The 18144-nt window shown below is 41.0% G+C and overlaps 1 protein-coding gene across 1 annotated transcript in view; it reads right to left on the bottom strand.

Annotated features, from left to right (window-relative positions):
• Window positions 1-12754, bottom strand: part of gpc3 (glypican 3) — a 171429-nt gene extending 158675 nt beyond the window's left edge. The window contains exon 1 of the mRNA XM_032554987.1: window positions 11965-12754. Within this exon, the coding sequence (XP_032410878.1) occupies window positions 11965-12124 (160 nt within the window). The 5' untranslated portion in view covers window positions 12125-12754. The remainder of the gene's footprint in view (window positions 1-11964) is intronic.
• Window positions 12755-18144: the final 5390 nt, after the last annotated feature.

Genomic DNA, 18144 nt, shown 5'->3' with positions numbered 1-18144 from the left:
GGGTGGGGGGGGTCTCAGAATGCAAATGCATCAGAAAATGCCTGATAGCTTGCTTGTCAAAAGATAGGGAGGCGTCTTTTGTCAAGTTGGAGGATTTATCTTAACCGCAAAGGGGAGTCTGTTGGTGTGACTCCTCCAGATCTTCAGACAATAGAAACAATGCAGACAAGGAAAGTTAATCTACCTGGAGATGCAACAAAGTGACAGACTGGATGATTAATAAGTGTGGAATCAAACAGAGGACAGCTTCTGTAAACTGCTGACAGCCATCGAGGTTTAGGGGGTGCAGCCTAATGAGCAAAAGAGGCAATAAAGCTGTCAAACGGCACCTTTTGTATGCAAACTGACGTGCTTAATATCTCAAATCAATACCAACAAAAGACTCCTGACAGATAAGATCAAGTTAATTTCAGACTGCGGGGTAGAATTATTAAACTTTTACGTGAGGTGAGACGGGTCGCAGCAGAGAGGAGACGGGGATTTGGCAATTATTTCCAGCAAAACAGACAGATTTATCTGCGCGTTTTGTCGTGCTGTGGATGATAAATGTGTTTCATTACACAAGTTCCACAGCAGTGAGGGGGAAAGGGACAGGATTCCCACTGGAGTTTCACAAATAATAAAATCACACCGTCTAAATATAAAGCCTTTCTTGTGACTGACAGATCAGTTGGGAATAAGCTTCCTCCGTCTCTCCTTTCGCTCAAGGCTCAGCTTTGGTTCTCCTCCCGCTGCTGTTCGCTGTCTTTTTTCAAAACTTTTTTCTCTCTTTCAGCTGTGCAGTTTGGCGCTGAACTTGTTTTCACTTCTCCCACCTTGAGTTTAACAGCTACTGGCTACTGGAAGCAGCTTTCTATCAGCCTGTTATTGGTTACTCACTTTTGTGTGTGCAGGTGTGTGTATGAATACTGGTTTTTGTTGCCTCCTCAGGACCTTTTATGGTATAACATCCAACCGCCTCGGGACTGATTGGATTTATGGACCAAAGTTCAAACCTGATGCAATAGAACATCTTTTTTTTTTACTTTAGGACAAAGCTAAGGTGAGAATTGACTAGAAATGTCTGAAATTTGACATATAAAGTTGTGGAATTTTATCGAACATGGTCATTTGTGTATTTGCTGTAACAAACCTCCAAAAGTCCAAAAGATCTTTCATTGACATACACAGTGAAAGAGCAGTAATTCAGAGCAGGTCTTGTCTGCTGTGGTTGCTCAGCTCTCCCTCTTATAAACACCTGAATGCATCATAAATCTATTTATTAGTGGCTAAGACTCGCAAAGTGGCTCATTTGTGACACAGAAAAACAGCTCTGATAATAAGTTTTGTCCAACACCAACATGTTCTGATCCGAATGATCAACTAGTTTCCTCTCATCACAGAGAGGAAACAAGCCAGCATTAGCTTACCGGTACCATTTCTGTAAACTCTTGCCTTAGCAGAGATCCTGAGATTACCTTTTTTAGCCATATATGCTGAGTCAGGTTGCCATTTAGTGATAGATGATGAAGCTACACATATTTTAGGTGACATATTGTTCCAGCTAAAAAAGCTTATTAAAACTAAGTTAGCCCTATGTTAGACTGAAGAACAGCCTCCAGAAACTCTATAGGATGATATCCGATGGGGAAAGAAGAATATCTTTCTCTGCACAAAAGCTTCCCGACCCTCATTATTGAAGTGCAAATTAGAACACCTTTGCAAAAGTTTTCATTCTACAAAAGGGCAGTTTCTTGACTTACATGTGAAATTTGTGTGCTACTATTCTTACAACAAAAATTGGGAGAGATATCTGACAGGAACTTTGCAAATATCTAACCAATTAAGTTATTTTAACTATCTAATGAGATACTTTTTAAGGTTAAAGAATGAGCCCAAAGCCCAAGTCCCACAACAAGAAGTGCTGCTTTTGGGTTATGAGTTATAAGATAAGATATGATTTGAGTGTAGGTTAGATTTAGCCATGCACCTGTGATGTTTAGATATAGGGAAACAGTCAACCTTCTTTCTTAGGTTAAAGAAAAGAATTAAAAATGAATAGAAGTCAATGCAAAGTCCCTGTGAAGATAGAAAGACATTCTACGTGTGTGTGTGGGTGTGTGCGTGTGCGTGTGTGTGTGTGCGTGGGTGGGTGTGTGTGCGTGTGTGGGTGTGTGTGTGTGTGTGGGTGGGCGTGGGTGTGTGTGCCTGCGAGACTGTGATGGACAATTCTGTTAAACAAACTAAAGAAGGACAAAGATCCAGGCCAGGAGCAATTTGCATGTAAATTCCCCCATCAGACAACCTTGAGGCGACACCTTCGAGTCATTACATACATTCCATCAATACTCTGCAAGGTGTCAGTGTTGGACTATTTCCCATGCAGAGCAGCTGCCAGTATACAGGCGCCTTGCAAAAATAAGAATTTATCTTTTATCTATCTGCATTTTGTCAGAAAATGCTGAAATGTATATTGTTGGTGAAATGTCTGTCTGAAATAAATGATCATCAATCAAAATTACCATCAATCAATTGATCAATTAATCAAAACACACAACAGTATTTTATGATGACAATAACTGAATTGTCTGAATACTGAATTCATTATAACTGAATAACAGAATTCAAAATTCACTTAATGGGTTAATTTTAAAAACATTTTTTATGTGTAAAAAAATAAAAACAAAGTCAAATTTTCCTTCCACTTTACAATCATGCACTACTTTCTGTTGGTCATATTATAATGAATAGAAATTCTTGAATGTAATGAGACAAAATATGAGAGAGTATTAATTCTTTGTCACATGAAAGCCAAGAAATCTGTAATCAATTGAGATTATTTGAGTCTTCATTACTTTGTAATGAATGTAGTTCTGAAACTTTGCCTCCAATTTCTGCTTGGAGTTCCTTCCTAAAGCATCCATGCAACTGAAGTTTACTCATCAACCTGAATGCAACATGTCTACTACTAAACAAACTTGATGAAGGCTGAGGTTCACCTGCCAGCAAAACCACAACCCTTACCAAAAGTCCAAGCTTCAATTGAATGGTTTAGATCATAACATATTCAGATGTTTAAATGGTCTAGTCCAAGCAACGTTATTATAGTTAATAAAAACTAGCCAATACACTAAACTCTAAAACTAGCTGCATTAGATAAATAAAAAGTGACTTGAAAATAAAACTAAACTATCACAAGAAGCCCAAAACTATTACAACCCTGATTCAAAGCCCAGATGAGAATAGATGCTCTCTATCCAATCTCATCCTGGGTTATTTTGCAAAGAAGAAAGAGAAAGAATTTTAGTCTATAGTGGCAGAAAGCTGGTAGAGAAGTACCCCAAAAAGTTTACAGCTCTGACTTCAGCAAAAGTTGGTTATGGGAAAAAAAAAAAAAACCCTGACTCATTAAGGCCGCATACATACTTTTTTTTTTTTTTAAAGTTGAAAACCATATATCCTTTTCCCTCTGCATCAAAGCTACACACTTTGTGCCAGTTTACCACTTAAAAACCCCGTAAAATACACTGAAGTTTGTGGTCGTGACATCAATATGAAAACTAAAATCAAGACACATCAGTGCAGGCCACTATATTGTGATTTAAAACACAGACTCCATCCGACCATCCCTCGCCGCTTCCCTCCGTGGCTGAAATGTTCATTTTGGATGCGGAGAAAGGGAGCTTAAAATGTCCAGTGTACACACACACAGACAAGACGAGTCCGTCTCCTCTCATCTTTTAACAAGCTCGGGGACTCCGAGTCAGGGGAGCGGGGGCATCCACAAATACAGTACGTGTCTAAGTTTTCCAGCGCCAATTAGAAAGCCTTGGCCATGCAAGTTTAATGACAGAGAGCAGAAGAAGAAAAACAAGTGGTGTTAAGATATAGAATATGCTAAAAGCCGTTCATTATGAGCATAAATTATACAGCAGCTCCCAGTGCAGAGGGGAGAAAGCACGCGGGAATCTGTAGCTGCCTCTGCGGGAGCAAATAAGTCGGTGTCACTTTGTAGAGACAATAAGTGAAACAAAGACGGAGCAATTTAGAGCCAAGCGAAGGAATGCGAATATATTACCTACTGGGGATTGCCATTGTTTCTTTGGAGGGGGGGGAGGGGGGGTTGAGTATTTTTAGAGCTTTGTTCTCTGTTCTAGTTTATGCATTTGATGAAGCAACAATTTGAAAGCTGGAAGCCCGAATGTGAAAGTTTTTTTTTTTTTTTTTTTTTTAGCAAAAACAAAACAATGAGGCAGTAAACAGCAGCTTGCCTTCATTAAAGGAAAAAGTGAAAATGCAGTTAAATTAGGGTTTATTAGGCATCAAGAGCTGCAGCTGCACTTCAGAGTCGTGTCGACTGGTGTGTATTAGACAGCGGAGTTATTTGAAATTGTATTACTTTGGTAACCCATCTTAAAGGGGCAGTGTTTTGTAAAATAAACTTTTTTTGAGCTTTAAGTCAAGTTATAACGTTATTCCCTCATCAAAACACATCTGGAGTGTTGCTTTGATTCGTTCATGCATGTTTGAGAAATCCTTTAATCTCCATGGCAACCATTCAGGTGTGCAAAACACCTGGAAGGAGCTAGCTCTGCCTTTAAGGTGCAGCTCCTCCTTCAAGGTGCAGTTTCCAAGCTTATGCCTCACAGAGCAGTCCCACTCAGCTCCTTCCGACTAGCCAGCAGCAATTAGCAAACACCTGAAGGAACTGCACATCTGCTGAGCTCATCATAGGAGCTGCTTCTCAGTAAAACGCTGGTAAAAACTTTGTAAAAGGGTAAACAGAGGAGCTATGTTGTGATGACTTCCTGAAGGCGGAGTTTCAGAAAGAGCAGGAGCTTCTTAAAGAGACAGAGGCCCAATTTAAAGGCATTAAATTAATTTGTTTTAAGTTAAATTTGATACATATGACATTTTTTAAACAACTGAAGGCAACAAAGTTAACTGACTGTGCTCTAAAATGGCACTATGTCCCTGGAAAATACATAATACTGCCCCTTCAAAATTAATCTAAAAAAGAAAAAAAAAGTTGGATCGTTAGCAGCACCAGCATAGAACTTCCTCAGCTCAGCCTGCAGCAAACTTTTATCCCTCTTCCATTTCACGAGCGCCTCGTATGATCCAGAACTCGTGCTGTTGTCAGAGAACCGCCACGTCCTGCGACGAAACTGACATCAGCGCATACGGAGCCGTCTCACACTTTGTTGGGGGGTTTTTTATGCTGATGCTGATGGTGACATGAAGGAGTGAAGTTATGCCTCGTCTCTGCTACAACCCTTGCCTCAGCTCAAACAAGGGTTCCCACTGGTAGAAAAAACAAATCTAAGACTTTTCCATGACCTTCAATATAATTTTATATGACCCACGTACAACAGGTTCGTAAAGAAAAGTGTATGACTGGAAGACCAACACCACCAAGTGGAACAATAGCGAACATGTAACAGTGCAGAGAGGTAGGGAGAAACATAAATGACAAAAATGAGAAACTGAAGCCCACACAGACAGATAAGAACTGAAAAATGTCAATATATTGACTGAGGAATCATATGATAATAATGTCATTGCATAAACAAAAACACATTAGCAGTAATGCAAACACAAGATTGTACATGTATGTAATGAACTACTTCTACAAAGGTTCAGAACAGACAGGTGTGGCACATAGTCGATGTAAATTAATGTTGCTTTGTGTTTTATTTATTCGTTGTGAGATATTTTCTGAATAATTGCTCTAACTATGGTTCATATAATAATGCATTTTTGCCTTCTCACAGACTAAAACACTAAAATGTTGTACAGAACCCCCCACATTACAACTGGAAGACTTTTTTAATGTCCAGAATGAAACAACCAAAAACAAATAAAAAGGAAATAAAAGCCACACACAAACAAATTCGTAAATATTATGAAGTCTCTAACCAAACTGCCCTTCAAAAAATATTAATCATCAAAATGGAAATCATATAGCTCATTTTAATTGATCATGCGATTAATTGCTTATTGCAACAGGATTACCGATACAATACACGTATCACAGCTTTGAGTATCGGTCAATACCAATAGTGACCTGATACGACATCAGCATAAATCATGCACACCTTTATTAATTATTTTGTAGTGTGAAATGTTGGAAAAGGCTTCATCAAGTCGTATTACTCAAACAGAAAACAACTAACCCATTTATTATTAACCAGTGGGTTTGGGAACGGGATACAAACGCTGATGGATAGAAATACTGGAGCAGACCAAATGCTGGAGCGGAGTTTTATATCGGCCTTCATAGATTTTAGATGAAGGTCAATATAATCCGATACTCACTGTTTGGTTGATGTCGGACTGATTTCCAATATCATATCAGGACACCCCTTAAATCATCTAATTATCAATCAAAGTTGCCTTGAAACTCCCACAGCAGCAGCTGCAACAAAGACGTGTATGCCAGTACTCCCACAGCTGCACTGGTTTTTGTTTCTGTGTGATGCTGTTGCACTGCATTCGCAGTGGATCACACTGGAGGAAACAGCAAACTTTTGTTTTTTAAGGGGTTGGGGGAAGTTTCACCCTCAGGCGCTACATATATTACATTTCTGATTCGCTTTCCTACGGACATGGCTGTGAGTCAGCTCCAGCTCCTCTCTAATGATACAGGCCACTTCTCAATTCCCCTGTTGCTCATATCATCCTCACTGTCACATCTTTAACCTTTGACCTGCAGCACTGAAAACATGTCCATGCGCAAACATCCACAGATAGACAGTAGGAGGTGCTAGAGCATGTAACTTTTTTCCTCGATGATAAAGTGCCCTATTGAAATCTTTATTTTTTTTGGCAGTACTGTTTTCCACTTTTCCACTGTTAACCACTCGCGTCTTTTTCTAAAACCCTTTTTACGCTAAGATGAGGTGGTTTTTCAGCTGCATCAAAATTTATGAATATTGCAAAACTGCAAAGGAAACAGGCACGTGCAGAGGGGGGGAGAAAGGGGGCAAAGGGGGCTTGAGCCCCTACCCCTTTTATCCTTGATACCCTAGTGCCCTTTTTGAAATTTTTTTTTTTCAAAAATATTTTTTTTAATTTTTAATTTTTTTAAATCTGTATGTCAAAAGACCTGTTTGTGCCCCTCAGCAATAATATTTAGCTAAATATAATAATTTAGCTAAATAAACTAGTCTGGCTGCCCTCAGTCTAATAATGACTCTCAGAGCCTCCATGTTGTTCAGACTCCATGGTGAGGAGGAGGAGGATTTGTGCCTCTAACTATCAAGTTATGGGAAAGAATATTTTTCACACACTGGTTTGTGAATAAAAACGTAGGTCTGATGTTGACGTTAGAAAAACTGTTTCTATTTATATTTTTATAATCGTCCTTGCAATAGCAGGACAAAACCCGCCTCGCCCTAAACACAGAAATGCTTCGGCTGCAGAGAAAACTTCTGACTTTAACTTCATCATTCTGCTAAAAGCCCGGTTCACTACAGGCAGTCTGGGTCGGTCCCACCGACAGATAGAAAGAATATCTGTCTTTATATCAGACATCCTGATATAAGACACGATACTGCGACTCACTGCGAGTCGTGATTATTGGTTATTTGCTGTGATGTATTTGTGAACAAACCCAACTCAAACACAAAGATTACACCATATTGTAGCCATGGTAACAAAACAATCAAACTATCAAGATGATTCTTTGAACTTTGTAAACTTCCTAATTAAATCCTAAATGTACTATTTATTTTTCTCAGCTGAATGCATTAAATAAAATGTAATAACATTGTCATTCTCCATAAATGATGCTACAGGTTTAGATCTACGGTCTGTGTTACAATTAAACCATTTCTAGAGGCCCCTGAATGTCTGGAGGCCCCTGAATGGCCCCTACCAGCAGCTACTGAGTTTTCTTTGCCTTGATATCTCAGTCTTATAATTCTAGGTCTTAGAGGTTTAACATCAAACTATTATATAGATTAAAACCCCTTTGAGCTTTTTGGCTCTATAAATCAGTCTGCAGCCAAGTTGTTCTAGAGGTTAAATAGATATTATTAGGGCTTCATTAGTAAAATGGCAGCAGCTTATTTCATAACTTTATAACCAGAGACCTTCTCTCCTCTGGCCTGTTTAACAGGCAATGGCAATGATATAGTAGGACCCAATTAAATTCTTGATTAATATGGGTTGTTGCTATGTTGCTGTATGGTGTTTTAAGATCTTGTTCAATGTGCCCCTTTTTAACTTTGAGCCCCCGCCCATCCAAAGGTCTCTGCACGGCCCTGAGTCACATGAACAACAAACTGATGTTTCTACTGACAGAAATGACAAAAAGACGACAGGAAGTGGTAGCGCTGCATGTTTTTTAAATGACATCGAGTGTACCGATTTCTTCACATGATTTTTATGGTTTCTTTGATGGAAACACCTCAACTGCAAAACTGGTTGTTTTTTTTCCCCCAGATTAGAAGAAGATCGACAAAGTTTTGTGCACATCTGTAAACACAGCTGGTGTACTGTGTTCATAACTGTCTGTATGAATGTTTGGGTTGTTCGGCTCATACAAACGTATAATCCTGACAGATTAGCCATCTACTGGCACAAATTAAATCATAAATTTCCAATAAATAACATGGATGTACTGTTGACTCTGCCCACATCTGCTGTTTGACCAGTTAAACAACTTGGTTCTTTCTTACAGGCTTTAGCGAAGCGTCTTAATGCCCTGCTAAAACATTTAGTTAAGCATTAGCCGGGAAGCATCAGCAAAGATATCACTGCCAATGTAAATATTCAACGAGCAAATCTCATGGTGGTAAATTTGCAATAACAATAAATGCATTATATACTCTGTAACTCTAGTCAAATCAATGCTCGTGGTGGCAGGATAAATATGTGTCTCATTCCAAGTTTGTCATAGTTCCAGTTGCTCTAAACTAGTGAGACGTGAAATAATGACATCAGAATTGTTAGTCTTTAGCATATCATATCAGCCGGATAAGTAAAATCAGACCAATATTAATAACCTATATTTATTTCCATCCTGTTGCCATTTGTGTGTGTTTTTCTACGGTTGGGAAGCTCTAGGGGGGGAAAAAAAATATCAGAATATCAATAAATATTGGTTACCGGCTGTCGCAGTGATATTAATATCAAATATTGCTATTGGTTGACTTTTATATTGGAGCATTGCTACTCTAAATTTAAGAATTGCTCAGACTGCAGATGTCAACAGTCACCACCTTCCTGAACTCCTGCAACGGCATTAGCCTGGTTAAGGAAGGCAACAGTGAGCAAAATGTGTGGTAATTATAATTGATACCCTGCGATATTCAGCACCACAATTACAGCCGTTTGTTTTCCTGATATTGCCTGCGCTTTTCCAGGGTAAACAATAAAATTGGATGTTGTTGTGTAAAATGTTAGTTTTTAAATCAAAGGCTCACAAATGTGAAACGCAACTTAACTATGGCGGAAATTCTCTAAAATGTGACATGAGGACCGAATCGGCTAAAATACGACACCGAGTGACCAACAGGAGAGAGAGAGAGAGAAAAAATGTGCACAAAGAGTCGCAAACACAGTTGGTTACACAACGCAAGAATAATAAAACCATTTGTCTCGACGATGAGAGGAAAACAACCTTCCAGATCGACGCGTAAAATGATCCTGACCCGCTGCAATAATTAATCAGCGAATTCTGTTTATAAAACTTCCATGATGTCATGGATTCAGCTGAGAACTGTGGTGGATAACGATGAAAAAAATCTAACCTGCGTTATCGTTTGAAGCTTGACAGTTAAGACAATTTTGTCCAATCAGGCCCATTAAGCGTTGCTGACCTAATTTTCTGTGTCGACACCGACGTCCGGGCCTCCTTTTACTGCCTGATCCAAACGGACTTTGTGATTGATTTGCTGAAGTTGTCGCTCCACGCCTGAATCCCCTCTAATAAACCAGCCTGCACCCTTTTCCAGCTGCAGTAGAAGAGCCCTGCTAGTGGCTTGTGAACTCATTCCACATGAGCGCCGGCTCTGCGACTGAAGGTTGACTGACCTACTCTGCCTCGGCTTTGGGGAGGCTAAATATTTCTCTCAGCCCGCTGCTGTGTTTCGCCCTCTGGCTGCCAGATAAAACGCTGGATGTGCCCTGGCGGAAGGTGTGTGATTAAAGATGGATGTGTGGAAGGAAAGGAGGGCTCAGCAGCCGGCGATTACCTTTACAACGGAGGGGGCTGGAGAGAGCATGACACAACGGGCTTCAAAGTGTTTTCCTCCACAGTGTTTCCCGGTTTGTCTCGCTCTCTGGAGACGACGGAGCGTTTGCAGAGTCGTGTAGGAGCAGGAGGATCCCATGCTAGGGCCGGGGGGAAAGCCGTTAACCCGGGGAACCTCCCCATGCCGACATGACACTAAAACACCCAATTAACATTTGCGGCCGGCTGTGTGTTCAGCCGCACGAGCGGCTTCCGCGTTGAAGTGCCGAGTCGGAGCGGAAGCGACGACATGCTGGTTTCTGCACAACGGAGCAGGAGGTCGGTGCTGAATGCATCACTTTTTAATCACATTCCAATCGCAAACGTAACGGATTTTATTAGACGGATCAAATGGCGCTCAAACGAAAAGACAAAGAAAAGTTTGCAGGGGGGGAGTTGTATTCGCTACCTCTTTTACTCTGACACCCCTAAATGAAGTTCAGCGCTACTAAAAAGCAAACAGTATGACAGAGTATCGGCGCCATATTAAAAGAATTTTTAAAAAATCATAATATTATGACTTTATTCAAGTACAACTTTGCTTCTTGCAATATAACTTTATTTTCACAACTTTATTCTTATGCGACTTTATTCTCGTTTTTTTTTTTTTCTACATGGACCTGATACTACATCATACAAACTATGTTTGTAATTTAATCTCAGTGTAATCTGTTGAAGGTCTCCGAGGTTTGCTGGAGAACAAGCGGCGTTACATGAAGTCCACAGCTCAGGAGGGACAATCTAGTGATTTCTCAAATTTTGCTTTTACAGAAGAATGCCCACCTTCCCCCAAAAGATAAAAAAAAATAATAGGAAGCTCTATAGTAGAAGCAGGGGACACAGCAAACATGTGGAAGAACAAGCTCAAACCAACAAAGACGTTTCTGGACTGCATGAAGAACACGAGCGTATAGCAGCGTCGTGCTGCGAGGATCCTTCTCTCCCGAAGCTGGTCGGGAGATAAATGGAGCTAATCCTGAGGAAAACCTGCTACAAGGCTGCAGGAGACCTGAGGTCTGGGTGGAAGTTCACCTCTCAGGAAGAAAAGATTCCCCTTTACGTCCCGTAAAATTTCATCCACACTTAAACCCCATCGATCCGCGCCGGGACTTGAAAAACCCGACGCTTCGGTTGCGGAGACGTACCGTTGCGAACTTGTCACAAAGTGCGGTTCAGCAGTCTTCAACGCACAGGGGCTGGATACAAAAGCACACCACACTTTTCAGATTTCTGCTGGTGAAAACCCATTCAATTTCACCAGTCCCAACTACGACTGAGAGTCTCATCAAACCGCAACAAAACCCCACTGAAGTCTGTGGTAAGATGTGAAAGTTGAAGGGCTAATAAATTCTTTTTCCAGACAGCGTCTATTTATTTGTTTCTCAGTGTTTTCACTCCCAACATCAGAGAACATTAAACTTAAGAGTTTCCAACAGCTGCAGGCAAGATGTTCATATCTGCTTCCAGATTTCGGGCTGTAAAGGATTACGTCTCGCTTTCGTGTTTGGATCGATATTAGAACAAATTGATTCTCTACAGTTTTGCAGACGGTACCGATTCAGCGCGGCTTTAACAAGATGCTCAACGTGGGCGATAGATTTTTTTTTATATATATATATTGGAGGAGGTTCAGCCGAGGAGAATGAAGAAAGGACCAGAGGAGAGAAAATGCCTGAAGTGCATTCTGGAACTTAAAAGAAAAGAAAAGTAAAATCAACAACATCAAATCTAGATGTGGAAGTTACCTGACACCGGGCTTTCAGGGACCCACTTGGAGCCGGGGTGCAGAGCGTGAAACGCAGCGCGCACCTCCTGGCAGTTTGGTGCCTGTCCGCCGGGAAGCGGGAACAGCTGGAGGAGGAGGGCGCACAGGAGGAGCGCTCCGTGGACCGATGCGGCCACCATGGCAGGGAGGCCGGCGGAACCGGAGCGAAACCGGACGTAACGGGGGGAGAAAGGGGAAAGAAAAAAAAACTAGCTGATGTGAACTTCAGCTCGTTAAAAAGTTACAGACGGAACAACCCGGGTTGGCGGTGATGAAGAGAAGCTGCAGCTCCCGCTGACTCTGCTTGGATCAGCATCCTTATGTTTCCCTCCTCACTCAGCCTCCTTTTTTTTTTTTTTTGGCGCTGAAAGCTGCTCCACTGAAGCTCCTTCTCCAAACCACACCGAGGACAGCAGCTTAACCCGCGTCCCTCTTACCTCCAAAAAGAAAAAGAAAATCACAGCTGTGCGCGCAAACGGACCAGCCCACGGTATGTGTGCGCGCTCCCGCAACGCGCGCGCCGCGACCTGAAGCGGCTCCCCCCTGGTGTAATAGTAGCTGGTGATGATGTGGGCTGATACACCGACCGGCCGCGCGTGGGTGGGTGCATGAGTGGGCACGCGAGGAAGGGATTGCTGCTGCCGTCTACTCGGATGAATGGCAGCGAAGGTAAAAGAGAAGCTGAACTTTTACGGTTTACCCGTCAGTCAGTGCGGCGGGCTTGGAGCGTCGCGTCACATACAGCCGCGTTCAAAATGTTTAAAAAGGGAGTGAAGTGCAAAGTTCTTGGAATGCCAAAGCAACAATCTTCTGTTACAAATCAAAATCAGAAGGAAAAATTATGTTTTTTATAGCACAATCACGTAATGTTACATTCAATTATATATATATATATAAAGGTATGTATTTAAAATATGACAAAGGAAATTTGACTGTAATTTAATGCCTTGAAATTGGGCCTACGTCTCTTTAAAAGCTCCTGCTCTTTCTGAAACTCCGCCTTCAGGAAGTCATCGCAGCATGGCTCCTCTATTAACCCTTTCACGACGTTTTTACCAGCGTTGCTCCGAGAAGTGGCTCCTATAATGAGCGCAGCTGATGTGCAGTTCCACCAGGTGTTTGCTAATTGCTGCTGGCTAGTCTGAAGGAGCCGAGTCACAAGAGAAGGGTGCTTTGTGAGGCGGAAGCTCGGAAACGGCAGCTTTGAGGAGGAGCTGCGTCTCGAAGGCGGAGCTAGGCCCACCCAGGTGTTTGCTGTGTGCCGTAACATCTGGGTTGTCATGGGAGATTAAATGATTCTTCAAACATGCATGAAATAATGAGGTGAAAATATAAGATTACATAAAGCTAAAAAAAAAGAAGTCACTTTTACATCATACCGCCCCTTTAAATGCGTTTCCTCTAAAATGACAGGAAGTGAGGACACGGGGATGCCAGGCCGTTCAGAGTATAAACATGAGATTTTTCACCTTCCTGTGAAGCATTAACCAAATATAACAGCTGTTTCTGTGAACTGCTACACATCAGTGCTGGAGTCAATCAACCGGCAGGTGTTCCAGCCCAGGATAAATTAACTACACTCCAGAAATTCTCTTCATTTCTCTGTTTTGCCTCAGTTTAGAGTCATTGTGCCACCGAGTCATCCACTTAAAAAGCTTCTCTTTTTTTTTTTAAACTCCAGCATAACACAACATATTCAAGAGTTTTTTTTCTTCAGCCATGTTCACATGTTCAGTAGATTGGCATTCTGATGAGGCCCATTTGTTTGCACCATTCAAATGACAGACATGGTAGAAAACTGAAAATCTTTTTTCTTGGTCATCTTTTTAGGGTATCAGGTGTCAAATCGGCTAATTTTCTGCATGGCGAGGCCAGTAAAAATTTAAGGCAGGCACAGCTAAACTTCATTTTATAAAATCTTATTTATTGGGTTTTATATTTATCTCTTAATTGAAAAAGATGAGTCAGTAAGGCCTACTCTGACCTCATCATGATGATGATGTAAAGCACTTTGAAATGCCATGCTGCTGAAATGTGCTATACAAATAAAATTTGATTGATTGATCATGATTCCTTTGGGTGGCCAACATTTTTCAGGAGGGGGCCAAGGCCCCTCGGCCCCTCCCTTGGGGTCACCACTGTCTCAAACACAAAAAACATAAAACATTGCAGGATTAGCTGCTATGTGGTTTTATTGTAACAGAATAATCTGGAACCAACAAATTAAAAGTTACATCAACCAGCCTCATTTTTATCATTCTTATAATGGAATGATAATATATTATAACCTTATAATATAGAGTTCTAAGTATGATGCTTCAAAATTATGTTTGTATATTAGCGTTAACGTCACATTGCAAAGAATTTTTTTTTTTTTTTAGATAAACTGCTGCAATACATATATTACTGTAGATCCAGAACTACAAATGAACTATTCTGCTATTGTAGTCCTTTACCATTACAGTTGAAATGGCGCCATCTAGTGTTAGGTCTGCCACACAGCATCTCATCTGCTGTGGAAAAAATAAAAAATAAATAAATCACATCAGTTCAAATTCCCGCTTTCCACTCAGAGTGCTGCAACTTAATACATCTGCTTCGCCACATCTAATGGCTTCCCCCATGTCAGGCGCTAGAACTGTGATGTCCTCCATCAGCAGCTTGTTCAGACATGTTCAAATACCGCCGCCGACGACAACAACAACATGAGAGGGGCTCCTCTCTGGTGCCTGCAGTGACAGACATTTCTCGTCTTTTCAAGTGTTCTTCAAAGCCCGGAACAGGCGGAGAACAAGAGCAGCACCTCTGTGCGCCTGAGCCGCGGAGAGCTTTGCATGGATTTGCACAGCAAACACGGAGAGAAGCTGAGAGCAAACCGACAAAACTCGCCGTGAACTCAGCTCACTTCCGGCCTTTCACGGCAGCGCGGAGAGGAGAGGAGAGGAGAGCGGGTGGGGAGGCGACCGGCAGTGCTTTAAGTGCTCAGACTGCAGTAGTGCTGGGTTTACTACCTGCACTGAGAGCACTTTTCAACTGCAGAGTCGACAGCTTAAACAATCCGAGGCAGGAATGTCTGTGAAACAAAAACAACAACATACTGCTGGAAATATGACGGCAGCTAATAATACTGCTTAAAAAAAAAAAAACGTTTATAGATAAAGATATGAAAAGTGGAACATCAGTTTGTGTTCAGCTCCGTTTCTCTTTACTATTAATGTAGGAAAAAACTATTTTGGAACTGCTGTGTTTTACGTAAAATAAGAAACGCAATTGAAATCGTACGTGAATAAGTTTGTTCGTACGCTAATCGCTAAAAAAAAACATGCCGCGCCGTCATCACCCTCCTCCCACTTCCTGTCGTCTTCTTAGTCTGTTCTGCCAGTAGTAACATCAGGCGGTTAATTGCATGAAGTGTTTCTGTTGCAGTTTTGCAAGATACGCAAATGTTACCACAGCTGAAAAACCACTTCATCTCAGCCCAAGACCTTCTTTAGTGGAAAACTTTTTTTTTTTTTTCAAAAATTGGTACGTTTCCGTTTAGCAAATTTGTTTTGCGCAATTCCAATTAGCGCAACTATATGATCAATGGAAATCCAGCTATTGATGCTGGTCCGAGATGATAAAAAATACTTTAACTCACTGACTCGGAGAGGCTGAATACAAATGCATGCCACACTTTTCAGATTTTACTTTGTAAGACATTCCCAATACCAGTCTTCCTTCCACTTAATGTATCCCTACTTCATGAGCAAATCACATAAAAACCAAAACACAATACACTGAAGTTGGACAATGGCTCCTGACAAAACATGGAGAAGGCCTATTAATATTTTCAGAAGGGACTGCAACAGAAAAAAGAAACACAAATCATCATCAGAGAAGCAAGACATTGGAGATCTGCAGCAGATTTCACTGCAAGAAGTTCCTGGAAACAAACAAGCCCTCCAGCCAGAAGGAGCAACTAGGGCAGTAGATTCTGAAATAACTCACTAACTACACTAGATGCACCTTAACTAGAGGGCTGTGACACAGGAAGAGAGAGGCTGAAAACCAAACCAGGAACACCTGAAACACAACAAAGGCAAATGTCAGTAGCAAATGATTAGAAATATGCAATTTGATGCTGAACACAAAGTCCGAGCAACACTGAGGCATCAATCAGGCATGAAATCATGTGTAATGTAAAATCGCACTTCTACAACGAGCCTGGAGAGTATTAAGCCAGAAGGAGCTTAATACTCAGAATGCAAAGTGGTGCCCTTTGTTTGGGCATCAGTTCTCTGATACGCAGCTTTTGATTTTGGACTCGAGTAAAAAGTTCTGTTTCACCGCTTTTAAATCAACTTCGACTTAAGCTCTAAAATACCTAAAACAGGTCAAGTCTGGACTGGAACATTTGTACGGCGAGGACAGAATGTTTGCAACCAATTTCGGTTCTAAACAAGTCCAATTTCACTCGGATTAAAAATCCTCCAAAACGCGGCTTGCGATGCCCGACGCCTTTTCTCCAGGTGTTTGCGCACAAAAACCAGGGATTTCGACGTCATTGTATTCGGCAGGCGGACCTAAAACAAACACACAAAAACACCTAAAACATTTCAGTGATGATAATCTGAATTTGTGATTAGTGTTGATCCACACGATTCTCTTTCATACCATAATAATCTACAAGAGGCTTCTCATTACATTCATATTAAACAACAGTTTGTCCAGAATGACATAAATCTGTTGGGGTGTCCTCCACGGCTCTATTTCGGGACCACTTCGATTTCTTATTACTGTTAATTATTACTGTTGCGTTACTCATTACTTTTAAGTAATAAATAACCAATCGACATAAGTAATGGATTACTTATTACTTGGTTTTATAAGTAACCCACTAAGGCTCTAGGTTGTGATAAAGAAATAAAGGTGTAGAAATGCTGCATTTCGTTTAAAAGTATTCAAACTCCTTGAATTTTTTTCCCCATATTTTGCCACATTATTTAACAGACCAACACAGAAAAATGCATATTTCTGAGGTGAAAGTGAAATTAGAATGTTTAAAAATGTTTCACAAATTGAAATCTGAAAAGTGTGGCATACATTTGTATCGAGTCAGCACTACAGAACGACCTTTTGACCGAATCACAGCCTTCTCGTCGACTCGTTTGCCGTGTTCCTTCATGAAGCCGTTTGATCGATAGTGTCCTCTGAGGCCTTGCTACAACACTTTGATGCGCACCAGGGGTCGGCAACCTTTACATTTCAAAGAGCCATTCCTACCCTCCGTCCAGCTAAAAGAAACTTGTTTGGAGCTGCAAATGTTAGACGACCTTTGGAAAAGAAAAAAGAAAGAAAGATAGTTTTTGACAAATATGTAGAATAGGAAAAGTCATTTGTGAAGAACCACAATTTAATTTCTAACTTTATATATTTACATAAAGGCGGAGAAAATTGTAAAAAGAGAATGAATACCTTTTCTTCAATTCGATGTCGATATCTGGAAAACGTCAACGTCGAGCTAGCAAAAAAGGAAGAAAATAAAAAAGAGAAATGGTTGGAAAAATATCACTTGTACTTTCAGCATGTTTCTGTAATGTCTCTAATTATTGCATGCAGAAATAAACTTAACTGCTACAATGTGCAATTGTGATTACATCTATATTTAATGACATTAGTTGGCTCTTTATCATGTTTTCAAAGCGATAAAAAGCCATTGTGATGGGTCCAAAGACCCAGTGGCTCCACAGGTTGGAGACCCCTGACTAATACAAACACCATATTGCACATAAGTCTACTCTGTTTAGTAATGATGAGACTGAAAGTGATTAGTAGAACTATCATCTTCACCTGCTCTCTCTCCACAATTATGCACCAATTTAACGTGAAATCATAAAAACAATTTGAAGTTTGCTGTTGTGACGTAAGACGTGGGATGGCTGTAACGTACTTTTTCAGGCTACACTCACTTCAGCCGTTTTTCACAAGGTGGGGAGATTACTAATAACTTGGGAAAAGTGGAGAAAATGCTTCAACCTGTTGACAGTAAAGTTCATTGTTGCTCCCCCCCCAGGTTGTTCGGCCTGTTGGACCCAGCGGAGTCTCCTTGCGCGAGGCTTCAAGGGGAAATTTCCACAAACTTCTCCAGTTATCCGCATCACGAAGGCCACGAACCAGG

The sequence above is a fragment of the Xiphophorus hellerii genome, chromosome 23 (genome assembly GCF_003331165.1).
Source record: "Xiphophorus hellerii strain 12219 chromosome 23, Xiphophorus_hellerii-4.1, whole genome shotgun sequence".
In the NCBI taxonomy this organism is placed as follows: Eukaryota; Metazoa; Chordata; class Actinopteri; order Cyprinodontiformes; family Poeciliidae; genus Xiphophorus; species Xiphophorus hellerii.
This window is presented reverse-complemented; position numbering and strand designations above follow the sequence as displayed.